General features: G+C 41.1%; 1 protein-coding gene across 1 annotated transcript; it reads left to right on the top strand.

Annotated features, from left to right (window-relative positions):
• Positions 1-1,524: 1,524 nt before the first annotated feature.
• Positions 1,525-11,327, top strand: LOC139209978 (differentially expressed in FDCP 6 homolog). Its single transcript, XM_070839919.1, has 11 exons — positions 1,525-1,702; positions 3,551-3,691; positions 3,802-3,987; positions 5,142-5,369; positions 5,472-5,618; positions 7,247-7,355; positions 7,454-7,752; positions 7,849-8,015; positions 8,436-8,634; positions 9,348-9,438; positions 10,510-11,327. Exons 1-11 carry the CDS (start codon positions 1,607-1,609, stop codon positions 10,704-10,706), a joined length of 1,860 nt encoding a protein of 619 aa, XP_070696020.1. The 5' UTR covers positions 1,525-1,606; the 3' UTR covers positions 10,707-11,327.
• Positions 11,328-13,503: the final 2,176 nt, after the last annotated feature.

Below are 13,503 nucleotides of genomic sequence, written 5' to 3'. Positions count from 1 at the left end.
CTTTCTGCCGCGGCATCCCCTATAGAGAATAGAACAGAATAGAGCGAGTATAAAACATATAGAACATAACTTTTTTGTTTATAAAACAAGTAACAAAATATGCGGTAACAATAAACAACACATAAAATCCTTAGAATAAAGCTTTTTTTTTTTTAATAAAAAAAATTCATCATAATCGTACCAATTATAATATTATAATATTACAGATATTGATACTGACTTACTGGATACAACAGCAACAATAATAACGATAATTTTCTTATTTGGTTGTTATGTTACAGTCATGGGAAGACATTTAACTATCTATAGCCCGTTCACTAGAATATCTAAGGAGAACACAGTTTTTGTTTAATATACTACTGTACATAGAGGTTAAATGCTTAATGTTTAAGTTAGATGTGTGTTTACTTTGCTTAGCTTTATTGTTTTAGTTTCCCTGTTTGTCTGTTTATGTGTTTATTTGGGGGAAAAAACAGTCAAAAAACAGTCAAATTCACTATATTTGGATTATTTACTGGAGTCGCTCTGGACAACATGCCTGATGTGTGTGTCAGTTCAGAGGAGCTGGACCAGGCTAACGGCTAGCATGTATAGTTAGAACTGTTAGTGCTAACTGAACTACCGTTAAGCGTCAGTTAGGTCACTTACAGAAGAGCTAAAAGCAAGAGCTAAAGCTAACTGCTCAAGCTAACTGATAAAGCTAACTGCTCAAGCTAACCGATAAAGCTAACTGATAAAGCTAAAGGTACCTGCTCAAGCAAAAGATCACTGCTAAAGCTAAGTGCTAAAGCTAACTACTAGAGCTAAGTGCTAAAGCTAACTGCTCAAGCTAAAGATAACTGCTAAAGCTAGCTGCTTTCGCCAGACCCATAGACCCATATGTAACATATAATAATATATATGATAATTCTTTTATGCAGTCCATGATCAGACCTCACAGTAATGCAGAACCAAAGAGAGACAACTAGTTAATATGCAATTAATAATGTATTAGTATGATTAAATAACCTTATAGCCTTATTACACCCAGTCTTTGTCACATTCATATTTAGTAGTACTTTTTGTCACCAGCCTTTGAAGGCCGCAGTGGTGGAAAGTATATTGACTCAAGTATTTTGAGGTATTTTAGGTAGTTTAACAATATTTAGTATAGTAGTAATGATTATTTATCTTTAAACAACAGTATACACAGTAGTAGCTCTATTCTGACCATAATTGTAAAATCCTGATTACACCTTAATGCACCAGTAATAATAACCAAATGAACTATAAGAACTATAATGTAGAATACAACTGTTTATTAAAGTATACTCTGTACCAGAACTTTTGCCTGTGATGGAGTATTTCTACATTGTGGTATTTCTACTTTCACCACCGGAAGGCAGGATCAGGACATAGAGTGAACAATCAGACCCTCCCTCTCCGTCAGCAGCAGTGGACGTCCTGCAGGTGTCGCTGCCAGCAGCCTGGTAAAGCCCCCTGCCTGCCTGACAGCAGCAGCACAGCGTGGGTGTCAGCCTGTCACCCAGGGGCCCGTATCAACCAACAGCAGAGGGAAGAAGAAGAGACGGAGAGGAGGAAACCAGAAAGTAACTCTGCTGTAGACATGGACCTGCGGTCTGAGCTGCTCAAGTCCATCTGGTACGGTTTCACAGCCCTGGATCTGGAGAAGAGTGGTAAGGTGTCCAAGTCTCAACTGAAGGTGAGTGGAGGATCCTCTGCCTGGACTTTAGAAAACAGTTTTTTCCCCTGAAAATTCACGTAACTTTATGGCTCTGCTGCGGCATTTCCTATCTCAATTCATATTCTATCACGTGGGCTCACTCTGAGGAAGATGAGGTGAAAATATTTGAGGCTGTCAGCAAACTAAATGTCACAACTGTACTTCTTATTTGGTCCTTGTTATATTTCATGCGTTGCTTCAGGAAATGAGGGTGTATGCAATCTGATATTAGTTATCATCCTCAGTATTTCCTGTGTGAAATTCTGTTTTTAAACCACATGCTGCCCAACAAGGAACAAATTTGTTCCCCATATTTCGAGTAAAATGCTTGCACAGCTGAAAGAGGGCACAATATGCACCTCTGTCTGGCAAGAGCACGAGAGTGACAGTTTGTTCTCAGTCTGTACATGAATGGGAGCCCTCATCTCCAAGCTGTGCTTACACCGGGCCTCCGTGTACCAGCTTGTAGTGCAAAGGGTCCTCTTGCACAGGACCTGACCGGAGAACAGCCTGTTGAATAGAGTATCCTTGCAGCATGAGCCCGTGTGCGTCAAAAGAACATTGTTACTGTTAGTGCAAGGACAAAGTGGAAACATGTTGGTGATTGTTGTCTCTTGCCACAAGGGCGTCAATGCAGCCACTGTATTTTTGTTGACCTCATCGTTATGTCACTTGGTCTTGCTGTGGATCAGACTCCATTTCCAGCCACCTCCAGGTTCCTGCGATGTGCTGCCTGCTGCTCCTGGCTCACTGCGCGTCAGCCTCATGACTAGGCTTATCCCCCTCATGCATGCAGCCTGTGCACAGGCACCATGATCTTTAGACGCGCTCAGAAGCAAGTGGTTTGCATGCCGAGGCCTCAATACTGACAGATGTTGTAGTGCATTGGAGACAAGAGACAGGAAGTGGTTATGGCTCAACAAACGGGGACTGGTTGTCTCGTAAAATGCTTCAGATATCTCAAGATGGTTCACACTCTCAGTTGAAGAGGCATTAAAAGTAATAGCCTGCTTTTACTGAGTAAAACCCTCTTTGACAAACTAAACTAAGTTGTGAAAAGTAGTAAAAATAATAGTAGTAGTAAAAATAGTGGTAATAATAGTTGTACACTGACTACATATAGTGGCTTTCTAGCACGTCTTAAGGAAATTCAGTTTCCATTTTTTATCGTTTTTATCTTTTATTGTTTCATCACCTTTTATTTATTCTATTTATATTTACATTATTTCACTTTTATCATTTTTGTCACATTTTTCAATGTTAAAACTCTCTTTATTGCTTAACTGTATATGTTTCTGCTGTCTTTTTAGTTTGTCAGTCACCTGTAAAGCACTTTGAGTTTCAGTAAAATCTACTATAAATGCTGTACAAATGAAATTTGAATTGACAGATTTCAAACTTTTTTTGCAGTTCAAAATGTTGTGTTTGAGAACATTTGCCATGCAGTTTTTCCTTGAGCTCCAGTTTCTTACTGAGTTCAGCCACCCAAATTCTATTTTCAGTATATTTTGACACCTTCACATATATGCAAACAAAATGATTTAATCATGCAACAGAAAGTCAATACTTTCCTGTAGATAAAATGAACTAAAATGAACACATTTCTCTGAATATTTCTCTGAGGTATGTTTTCTGAGGGAGTAGCAAGACAGAATCCCAGCAAACAAACCGTCGGCTGAATACACAGCATGTAATTAAGTTTTGGCAAAAATATAACCTCACCATTCTCGCCAGTAAAGCTTATTTAATTTATCTGACCAGCTCTGCGTCTCTTTGCTCCAGCGTGTTGTCCTTTAGCAAATATTCCTGTCCTGTGTGATTTTCCAGGTGCTGTCCCACAACCTGTGCACTGTCCTGTGTATCCCACATGACCCGGTGGCTTTGGAGGAGCACTTCAGGGATGATGATGATGGTCCTGTTTCCAGTCAGGGCTATATGCCTTACCTCAACAAATATATCCTGGATAAGGTGATAAAAAAAAACACACAACTATGTGCTGTTTTTGCTTTGTCAAATTGTAATGCTGCATAGACAAGGACGCTGTTTTTTTCTCAGTCTCTGCATTTTGTTATCTGTAGGTTGTTGAAGGCTCTTTTATTAAGGAAAATGTAGACGAGCTTTGTTGGACTCTCACGGCAAAGAAAAACTACCAGACAGACAAAACCAGCAACACTGTTCTGCCAGAGAGGGATGCTTTTCGGCTTTGGTGCCTTTTTAATTTTCTGTCTGAAGACAAGTACCCGTTGGTGATGGTCCCCGACGAGGTAGGTTCAACTGCAATATATTTAAACGTCACACTTCACTGTTTACAGTTACGGTTACAAAACGGATAATTGGAAAAAATACCCTTTTTATTTGGAATATGAAGCTTTGCTCGTTTTTCAAAATATGACCTGATTGAGAAAAGCATTTTCTATTGTGAGATTACATTATCAAACAAATTTGCCAATTGTGGCTGCTTATATTTCAAGATATTGTGTACTGTAATCAGTAATTTGTGACCTAAAAATGGTGCTAGATCTCTTACAACCACTACATACACCCTGGCTGAAACCTTGTTCCTTGCCACCATGGAACATGGTGCTCTTTTCATGCAGCAGCGTGGGTTTGTTTCTTACTTGCAAACACTCATTTTGGTTTCCTGTCGTGTGTTTTTCACAGCTGCTGCCATGAGAAGGGTCTAAATTTCAAGGGCAGAGTAGTTTCTATCGTGCTGAATCTAAGATGATATGATATCCATTTTTATTTTGGTACACACTTCATACACCAACCACTGCACAATGAGGACCACAGTGTTGTAAATGTTGGTTACTTCACTCTTAATGAAATGTTTTTTATCAAGAATATAAATGAAAATTAGTCCTGAGAAAGGATGGATCTTTACTGTGGTGTTTGACACTGAGAATGTAAACCATAAAATAAAGTGCACAGATAAGGTAAAACCAGGCTGCCCTGATTTTGCCTGCAATTTAACAATTTTAATAAACAAATATAGAACAAAAACACTCCAAAAGTTTTCTAAAAAGTTAACGTATAATAATAAACTTTGTTACTCCCTCCCTCGAGTATCTCATCATCATATCTTTACTTCAAACACATTAATCCATATCAACATAAAAAAATAATAAAATAAAACACAAGGCCAACAACAAAGATATAGTCATTCCATAGAGATTAAAACACATACAGGTATTTCTCCCAGTGTTACCAAAGACGAGTACCAATTTATGCCACTTTTTACATTTTTTTAATCAGTTCTACACATAAACTTATACATAAAATACTTTAATACAGCATGAAAAATGGAAACATTACTAGTCACAAACATGAAACTTGCACTATCTCAGGAGCTTGAGCAGCAAAGACAGGTAATTCAAAAAAAAAATTTTATTTCTCACTTGGTTTCTTCTCTCTTCAGGTGGAGTACCTCCTCAAGAAGATATGCATGGCCATGACTACTGAGTTCAACTGTGTTGAATTAGAGGACTTCTTCTCCCAAGACTCAGTGCAGCAGAGCGGCATTACTGTTTGGGTTTTTCTGGAGATGATGAACTCGGGAAAGATAACCAAAGGGATTGATAAGAGCATAACCAGCATGGCTGTAGAGGAAGTGTACAGGGAGATAGTTGGTGATGTCCTCAAAGAGGTAGGAGACCTTTATGCTCCCAGAAGTCTGTGTTTTGGTTCCCGACGTGCTCTGCATCGTGTTGGTGACAGTATATGTTTGTGTCGAATGGGATGCATGCAGGGTTATCTGTGGAAGAAAGGCCAGCTGAGGAGGAACTGGAAGGAACGCTGGTTCACGTTAAGGCCGAGCAACTTGTCCTACTATACCAGTGAGGACCGCAAGGACTGCCAGGGTAACATAGTTCTGGATGGGAACTGCTGCGTGGAGGTAAGCAGCTTTAGATGATCATCCTTCAAACCTAAACTGTTAACGCTGACAGAACCACGGCTTTTGATAACAATGTGCTCTGTGTCAGTTTGCCCAGATAAGAACATATCGCTCTTTTGTTTTCTCAAGCACATTTGAATTAAATTGAAAATGTCGTCCTGTAAGCCAGCGGGTCCCAATCTCAGGGTGGGGACTTCCCCAAGGTGTCGCAGGATGAAGCTGAGAGGGTCACAAAATGTTCCCCTCAGTGACTCAACGACTTCCTGCATCATTTTCATGTGAATGACTGGGAAGTGTCATGACTCAAAAACAAAGAATTCAACTAAAACACTCTGATACAAAAAATTATTTTAGTGCAGCCAATTGTGCTGTATGGAAATTATTGGGGTGAAGGGGAGGGCAGAACTACTTCTCAACTATATCTCCAAGTAATCTAACAATACTGAATTTGTACAGTTTAGCATTAATAACTAGTAATTAATAACTAAGTGTACTGATAATTTATGTCAAATGTCATGCTAATAGGCTTGTGGAGCCTCAAACAGAGATGAGGAGGTCTGCTGTGCTCACTGCTTGCTAACGCCACACCTTCAGATCACTGTCAGACTTCACGTGGCTCCCTCTTGAGCCACAAAAGACTTTATAAAACTTTTTTCACATATGTACTAGTGCTCCCCAAGACCTGTAAAGACTTTGATGTGTAAAAACAGTGAAGTTTCCCTTTAGTAGTTAATAGGATAATAATTTTCACAGTCCCTAAATCACATAATAAGAGTGGAATTAGCAATTGTCAAACATATAAAAACTGATGCATCCTGTTTACCAAATATTCCAGCCAGTCTTTATTTTCTACTCAACATTTAAATTTGTTGACACATTTTTACCTTAATGATGTTCTGCTTTCTGTTAGGATGCACAGTAAAGTGAAAGTGCTGCTGTTGAGCTGAGTGACGGATGACGTGTCACTAATCACTAAGAACCCTCCCCCCTCTCTCTCCCTGAAGAATTTAGGCTACCCTCCCCCCAGTAGGGAGGAAAAACACATAACTCTCCCCCTCTTCTGAACCTCCTGACCCCCAATAATTTTCATGCAGTCCCCAGGCAGACAGTCTCACATTTAGGTGTCACAATTGAAAAAAAACTGGGAACCATCAGATGTATAAAGCACCACTGAATGGACACTGAATGTTTCCCTGTTTCACAATCAGATTTTCTCACAGAGCTCAAGTGAAACAAACTCAAGATTAGGCTCAGTCTTATGAATGACCCATTCTGAGTATGACGTGGCAGAGCGGGAGTCGACTGATTGTTACCTGGGCTGTTCTGGTGGCTTTTGACATGAACACAGAGTCCATTTGTGGCCCATCACTGCCACGTGGTACCACACTAAGTAATGACAGAAATCTGGTCAAGTTCTGTTGATTTTTTCTTTTTTGCAGGAATACTAGACACTGCACCACGTGTTACTCCAAAACAAAACAAGCATCGTTCTAAAATCATGCTTTATTATTATAAGTAGACAATGATCAAATATTGTTTTGTTGTTCAAAATAGATCAAAAGCATCCTTTTTTCCAGTGAGTTCACCATGGATGAAGGGATATTAATTGATAAGATGGATTTTTCCAGGTTCTACCAGACCGGGATGGGAAGAGGTGCATGTTTTGCCTGAAAACCCTCTCCAAGACTTATGAGATGAGCGCCTCAGACACCAAACAGAGACAGGAGTGGACGACAGGTCGGAGGAGACTTATTGATCACTGATAGTTGTAGTTGTGGATCGATCCTAAAAAGCGTCATCTTCACACCAAGATTATGTCATTATCTTCTTCACAGCTATTCAAACAGCTATCAGGCTGCACGTGGAGGGGAAAAACTCTCTCCACAAAGATTTGAAGCTGAAGCGGCGTGAACAGCGTGAGCAGAGGGAGAAAAGACGGCAGGCCAAGGAGGAGGAGCTGCAGAGGCTGCGGGCTCTGCAGGAGGAGCGGGAGCGCAAGCTGGCGGAGCTGGAGCTCCTGAAGGAGGCGCAAAAGCAGGCTCAAGCCCTCCTGGAGCAGGACGAGCAGAGGAGGCGCCAGCAGCACGAACAGCTGCAGCAGGCCCTGGAGGTCCAGCTGCGGGAGGCTGAGGAGGTGAGTCTGGAGGCAAAGAGGAAAGAAAAACAAAGAGTTTGAATTCAAAAGCAGAAACATGTGAGTGTTCATTCCTTTTTCGGTGTGCGTCTGGAGGCCCGGGTCAGCATGCAGGCAGAGATGGCACTGAAAGAGGAGGAAGCAGAGAGGCAGAGGAAGAGGATCCATGAGCTAGAGGAGATGCAGAAGCGTTTGGAGGAGGCGCTGCAGCAGGAGATCAAAGCCAGGCTGGACGAGGAGGCCTTCCGCTACGCTCAAGCAGGGTAGAGTGTCACATCTTCGCTGATACACTTTGTCTGAACAATAAGAAATCATTTATTTGGTTTAAGAGCCTGCAGACATTAATCTGTTAGCTTTAAGCAGGGTGGGTGGTTTCGCGTGCAGGCAGCAGATATGAAGCTCAGAGCTCAGCTGGAAGGAGTTCATGTTGCGTTATGTTCCTGAGGAAGTTGAGCTGCCAGCAGAGGAAGTTGTTAAATGCTGTCATCAGTCAGATCTATTGTGTCGCTGTTTTTGTGCTTTCTCAACCTTTTCATTCCTGATGAACGATCACATAAATCCTCAAACAGCTTGCACCAGGCCCTGTGCATCGTTGTCCACTATAACATCTGAAATATTATTTAGATCCTCAGAAACAGCCGCACATATTTTTTATCCCTATTAAACATTATTTTTGTGTCCAGGTTACTGGCCGAAGAGGAGGAGAAAATGAAGGCCCTGATGAGCCTGCAGGAGGAACAAGAGGAGTACATCCTGAAAACTCAGAGGGAGAAGCAGGAGTTGAAGCAGGAAATGGAGGCCAAGTCCATAGCCCTGGATGAGGCACAGAGGCAGCTGGAGGAGGTGCGCGCCAACCGGCACAGGGTTGACCAGGATGTGGTGGTAAGAACAAAAAAATATAAAAAACCTTACTGATTTCACTGTGAAATAAGATAACGGTTATCATCAAAACTATGTTTAACTGAGTTCAAGTTCTAAGTCCGTTAGAGGAAACTATGCTTGTTGGGGATCTCTGATACCTGAATAAAACAGAGAGCCAGAAGCCTCAGCTGCTGTCTCACATCTAAACTAGTGTTCTTACTTATTAACCCTCATTTTACCAAGTATAAGCCTGGTGAGATTTAAAATCTTTTACGAGGATGACGGAGCCAAAAATGGCAGCATCTATGTGTAACTACAAACAGGGAAAAACAAAAGAGCTGTTGTGGACTGTCCTTCAAAACAGTTCAATGATTTCAAAGTCCAACCAGAAGTTTCAAACAACACAGTGTGACTGGCTCTCTTTGACCTAAATTCTGTGTTTTGGATTAGCAAGAGTTACTCTGTCATTTGAAGACTTGGATTGATTTCATTATTTTTTTCCTTTTCTGATGGCAGCAATTGTACAAAGTGGGGCATTAAATCTGCTTTTCGAATTCTAGCCTCAAGAGCTGTGTTCACACCCCCATTTTATATCACTCAGAGCATTCAATGTAAAAGATTCTTCTTCCTGATATTTAAATTAGTTGAATCCGGCGGTGATGATAACAGAAGTTTATTTCTTTGCTGCTGGTGGGAAGGAGGCATTTTAATGAGCTGCTCTTGTTCACTGACAGGCTGCCCAGAGGAAACTCCGCCAGGCGAGCACCAACGTCAAACACTGGAACGTCCAGATGAACAGGCTGATGCGACCAATCGGGCCAGGCGGTGTGTGTCCACTCTGCGTTTAAAGAGCTTTATTTTCAGCTTTCATTCGGTGCAAACAGAAGACATTTTGACGCGCTGTAGTAGGAAAAGCACAGTTGTGAACAATAACATTTTTAATGGCTGGATTCCATTTAGCTGCTTCACTTGCAGGGTCCTGTTACTGTCTGTGCTGGATCACAGTCACGCTGTCTCGACTTACTGGGACATGAAATAGTAACACCTGTGCTTTTCCTTCTATAAGTTATGTGAACATCGGAGTTGGTGTCATTGCAAAAGAACAGGGTGCAGCGACAGGATTTAATTAAAGAGCGGGTTAGTTTTTGGGAAAAGCAGTGCTGGAAACGTGTAAGAAATTGGGCATGTCTATTTGCTTCATTTATTAATTTGAGGAATGGTGTAGTCTCGTCTATGCTGCACACAAATCTGATGATTACAGTGAAGCTCATTTAAGTCTCATGCTTCATGTACGTTATGATTTATTCACCAAGTCTGTTTCTGTTGCACTTCCCTGCTTTTAATAACGCACCAACTTTTCCACCTCAGTCAAGTGTAAAAAATGTTTTCGCAATATTTGATTTTATTTTATTCCCACTTTTCTGTGTTTCCACCCTGCTGTTTTAATGCACAAATTGAAAATACACATAAAAACAGGTGGATGGAAAAAGTTGGAAAAACAAAATCAAACATTGTGAAAACGTTTTTTTACACTTGACTGATTTCACTGAAATTATGATGTGGAGCAGGTTTGTGTTATTATTCTACAGTCAACATGTGATTACCTTTCCCAGATTGCACTGTCTGTTACTAAATGCCAGCCTTAAATGCTCCTACTAGTGTGATACAATTTTCTTAGGTCAGAGCTTGTTTATGAATGAATAAATGAATATGAATATTTCATACCCCATACCCCATTCTGTAAATATACTTCCTGAAATTTATGAATTCCCTATAACAGCATCTTCGTCTCCAAACCTGTGTTACAGATCTAAATCTACTTTTAACGCCCCTGCTGTAAACATCCACTTGAATTGGTTTTCTGAGCTCTCCTCTTTTTGCTGTGCTTGTTTTTAGAGAAGAGACCGTCGTTGGGAGGCTCGTTCTCGAGCTTCCAGATCCCGACACAAAGAGATCCCGGGCTGCGTCTCAGAAGGAGGTCAGGATCCGAGGATCAGGGCGAGGAGAGCAAAGAAAATGTTGACAACAGAGCTGGGTGTGACTTAGAGAAACGCCATTCCCATGCCTCTAATGGAGACATGGACATCCCCTGAAAACGTGAATCGGAAGCTGCGTACGTCGCTTACGTCAAGTTTTCTGAGAGGAAGGGCGAGAGATGACTGTCTAATGTGTGACCAGTATGAAAACCGTGGGACATTTACACGTAAAACTGAATTTACAGTACTACCTTTTCTATTAAATATTGTAATTTACTGACCTCGTTTCACAGACAGCAACCGTTTAAAACATTGTAATGAGGAGTTGCATCTGCAGAATTCAATGCTGAACTAATGCTTTGACTGCAGCCTGTGTGAGGCCTGTCCTGGACACATAAACGATACCTCAGCGCAAAGAAAATGAGCTGTAAGCAAGATCCTGAAAGTATGAGTCAGTTGTGATGTTTAAAGGCTAATAGTTGCATACAATAAAAGGAAGCTCATTTAATTAGCTCTGTAATGTATTCACGTAACAATGTTTCATTTTTATACATGTGTTTTTTCGGTAATAGAGGGTGGCTTGACTTTTTGACATAAAAAGATGGTTCAGTATTAGAATTTCAGAGTATCACTCCTGACAAACAGGAAAGCGAGAGAGAGAGAGAAACTCTCATTTAACTTCCTGTTTCTGCTGTAAGTTAACATAATTGTAAATTAAAGTGTGTGCTGATGCCTTAACCTGATTTCTGCCAGAATCTTTACTGTGTTAAATTATGTGCAGCATACAATTGTGACCTTCACTTAAAGTAAAGCTAACAGAGTAATCCTCACTTAAAATTTCAATCAATACTTTACATAATGAATATCCGAAATGAATAATATATGAAAAAATAAGACATTTTAATTACAAAGACCACGCAATGGAACAGGTTAAGACCACATTGCTGAATTTGCAAACTGCACGTCCGCCTCAGTCTGAATTTGATCAGTGTCATCACTGACTTATGTGATGGCGCTCACCCAATAAACCCTCAGCTCGTGTGAGCAAACAGAGACATCCACTGACACACGGCGCAAACTACATGTCAACTATATTTATTATTTATTCATGCACAATGTGTCAGAGTTATAGTAGTAATTGTGAACCACAAAATAAATACTATATACAGAAAACATGATATTAAAAGAGAGGAGACAGTTGTACTTATTCAATACATACTTATATAACATAGCTTATAATATAGACATTTAATATTTGTTTATTTTGAAGCTATATCATGGTAACAGAGCAATGCAAACACAACACAGCAAAATGGTGCACAACCTTAAACTTTACTGAAAACTGTAAGTAGAAGATGTAAAAGAAAAAAATGCTAAAACACAACATTCAGTTGTTTTTAACTTTCCCTCTTTGTGTTGTTGGGGTTAGGGTTAGTGAACGTGAAAATTAATGCAAGTGACAATGAAAGCATAGTCTACGTAGACTTTTCTTTACTGTATCTGTTTGTGAACTGCATCTTTCCTTACCCCCTAGGGCACCCCGCCATCATCTACAAAGACTCTGACGCACCCCATAACTACTTTGGCCTGATCAGGGTGGTCGTGTACCTGCAACGCACACACTGTTTTTAGTGTTCACCCTCCACTACACCTGTGCCGAAATCAACTATCAGGAGGGTCCTTGCATGCATGACGACAAGACCAGAACTTTGTCACCACCACATTTAACAAGGCCCTGGAGCTGGGTAAAAGAGACAGACAGAGAAAGTGATTCAATTTTTGTTTTGTCACATACACACCTTTCTGAAAGGTAAGCAGGAAGCTTCGGGGTGTCCGCCTACGGCAACAGATCAGGAGAGCAGGGAAAAGTACATCTACCGTGTCAATCAAGGCATTTTGTTAGACGACGATGACAAAATCAAAGAGAGCAAAGAGACAAGTCTCCAAACTGTGTCTCGACAGCTTCTGGGGAAGGTTTGCCCAGAGAAGTAATGTGATTCAGATCTCTAGAGTGGAATCATAACAGGCGTAAACAATGGGAGTGGTGGCATGCGACAAGGGAACTCTGAATCTCATCTCCAGTCTTAAGCTACCATTGGACACAGGGGACAAGGCTTTGTTGTCTTCGGCCAGGTTGAAATTAAAAACTAATAAGGAGTATCTGTTGTGAAAATCCTGTCTGTCGATGCTGAGAGTAGCTATAAACATGAGAGCGCGGAAGACACCCATCCATCGATGTCTTCTTCCTTGGGAGGAGATGAGGATAAGGGAGGAGGCGTCAGTGCGGGAGGAATGTCCAGGGATGCAGGGAGAGGTGAGGGACAGCTTAGAGAGTCAACAGGCTGAGGCTCGTTGAATCTGGCGTCTGAGTTGGATGGACCATCAGGCGAGTTGCGCTCGCTTAGAGGGTACAGATCTGGAGAAGGCTCCATCAGAGGCTGCTTTTTCTCCATCCTCATACATACAGGTTTACAGCATTCATGAGTTGGTCCATCATTGTCGGATGGAAGCGACGAAGGACTGGTGAAGGTTCCAGGATCCAGCTGATAGACAACCACTCACACTCACACCTATGGGCAATTTAGATTACCTGATTAACCGAACCTGCATGTCTTTGGACTGTGGGAGGAAGCCGGAGTACCTGGAGAAAACATGGATGGGAGAACATGGAAACTCCACACAGAAAGGCCCCAGGTTCAATCCTGGAACCTTCTTGCTGTGAGGCAACAGTGCTAACCACAGCACCACCGTGCTGCCCCTTTCTCAGGCAGGAAATCCTTATATCAAGTAGAGGGCAGGGTGGAGACGTAGCTAAAAAAAATTATAGCTTTCTTCACCAGTAGAGCATCGCTCCAGTTGCGAAAAAGAGATTTAAATCTTTCCCCTTTGTCTTCCATTATTTCAGACTAAACAT

The sequence above is a fragment of the Pempheris klunzingeri genome, chromosome 11, assembly GCF_042242105.1.
Source record: "Pempheris klunzingeri isolate RE-2024b chromosome 11, fPemKlu1.hap1, whole genome shotgun sequence".
NCBI classification, from domain to species: domain Eukaryota; kingdom Metazoa; phylum Chordata; class Actinopteri; order Acropomatiformes; family Pempheridae; genus Pempheris; species Pempheris klunzingeri.
Note: the sequence above shows the minus strand (reverse complement) of the source record. Positions and strands in the feature narration are given on the sequence as shown.

What these genes read in the sequence shown, in the direction of transcription:
- LOC139209978 (XM_070839919.1), top strand. Translation starts at nt 1,607, where the DNA reads ATGGACCTGCGGTCTGAGCTGCTCAAGTCCATCTGGTACGGTTTCACA. An exon ending in TGGTGATGGTCCCCGACGAG is followed by an intron (nt 3,988 to 5,141) that starts GTAGGTTCAACT and finishes TTCTCTCTTCAG; the next exon opens with GTGGAGTACCTCCTCAAGAA. An exon ending in AGCTGCGGGAGGCTGAGGAG is followed by an intron (nt 7,753 to 7,848) that starts GTGAGTCTGGAG and finishes GTGCGTCTGGAG; the next exon opens with GCCCGGGTCAGCATGCAGGC.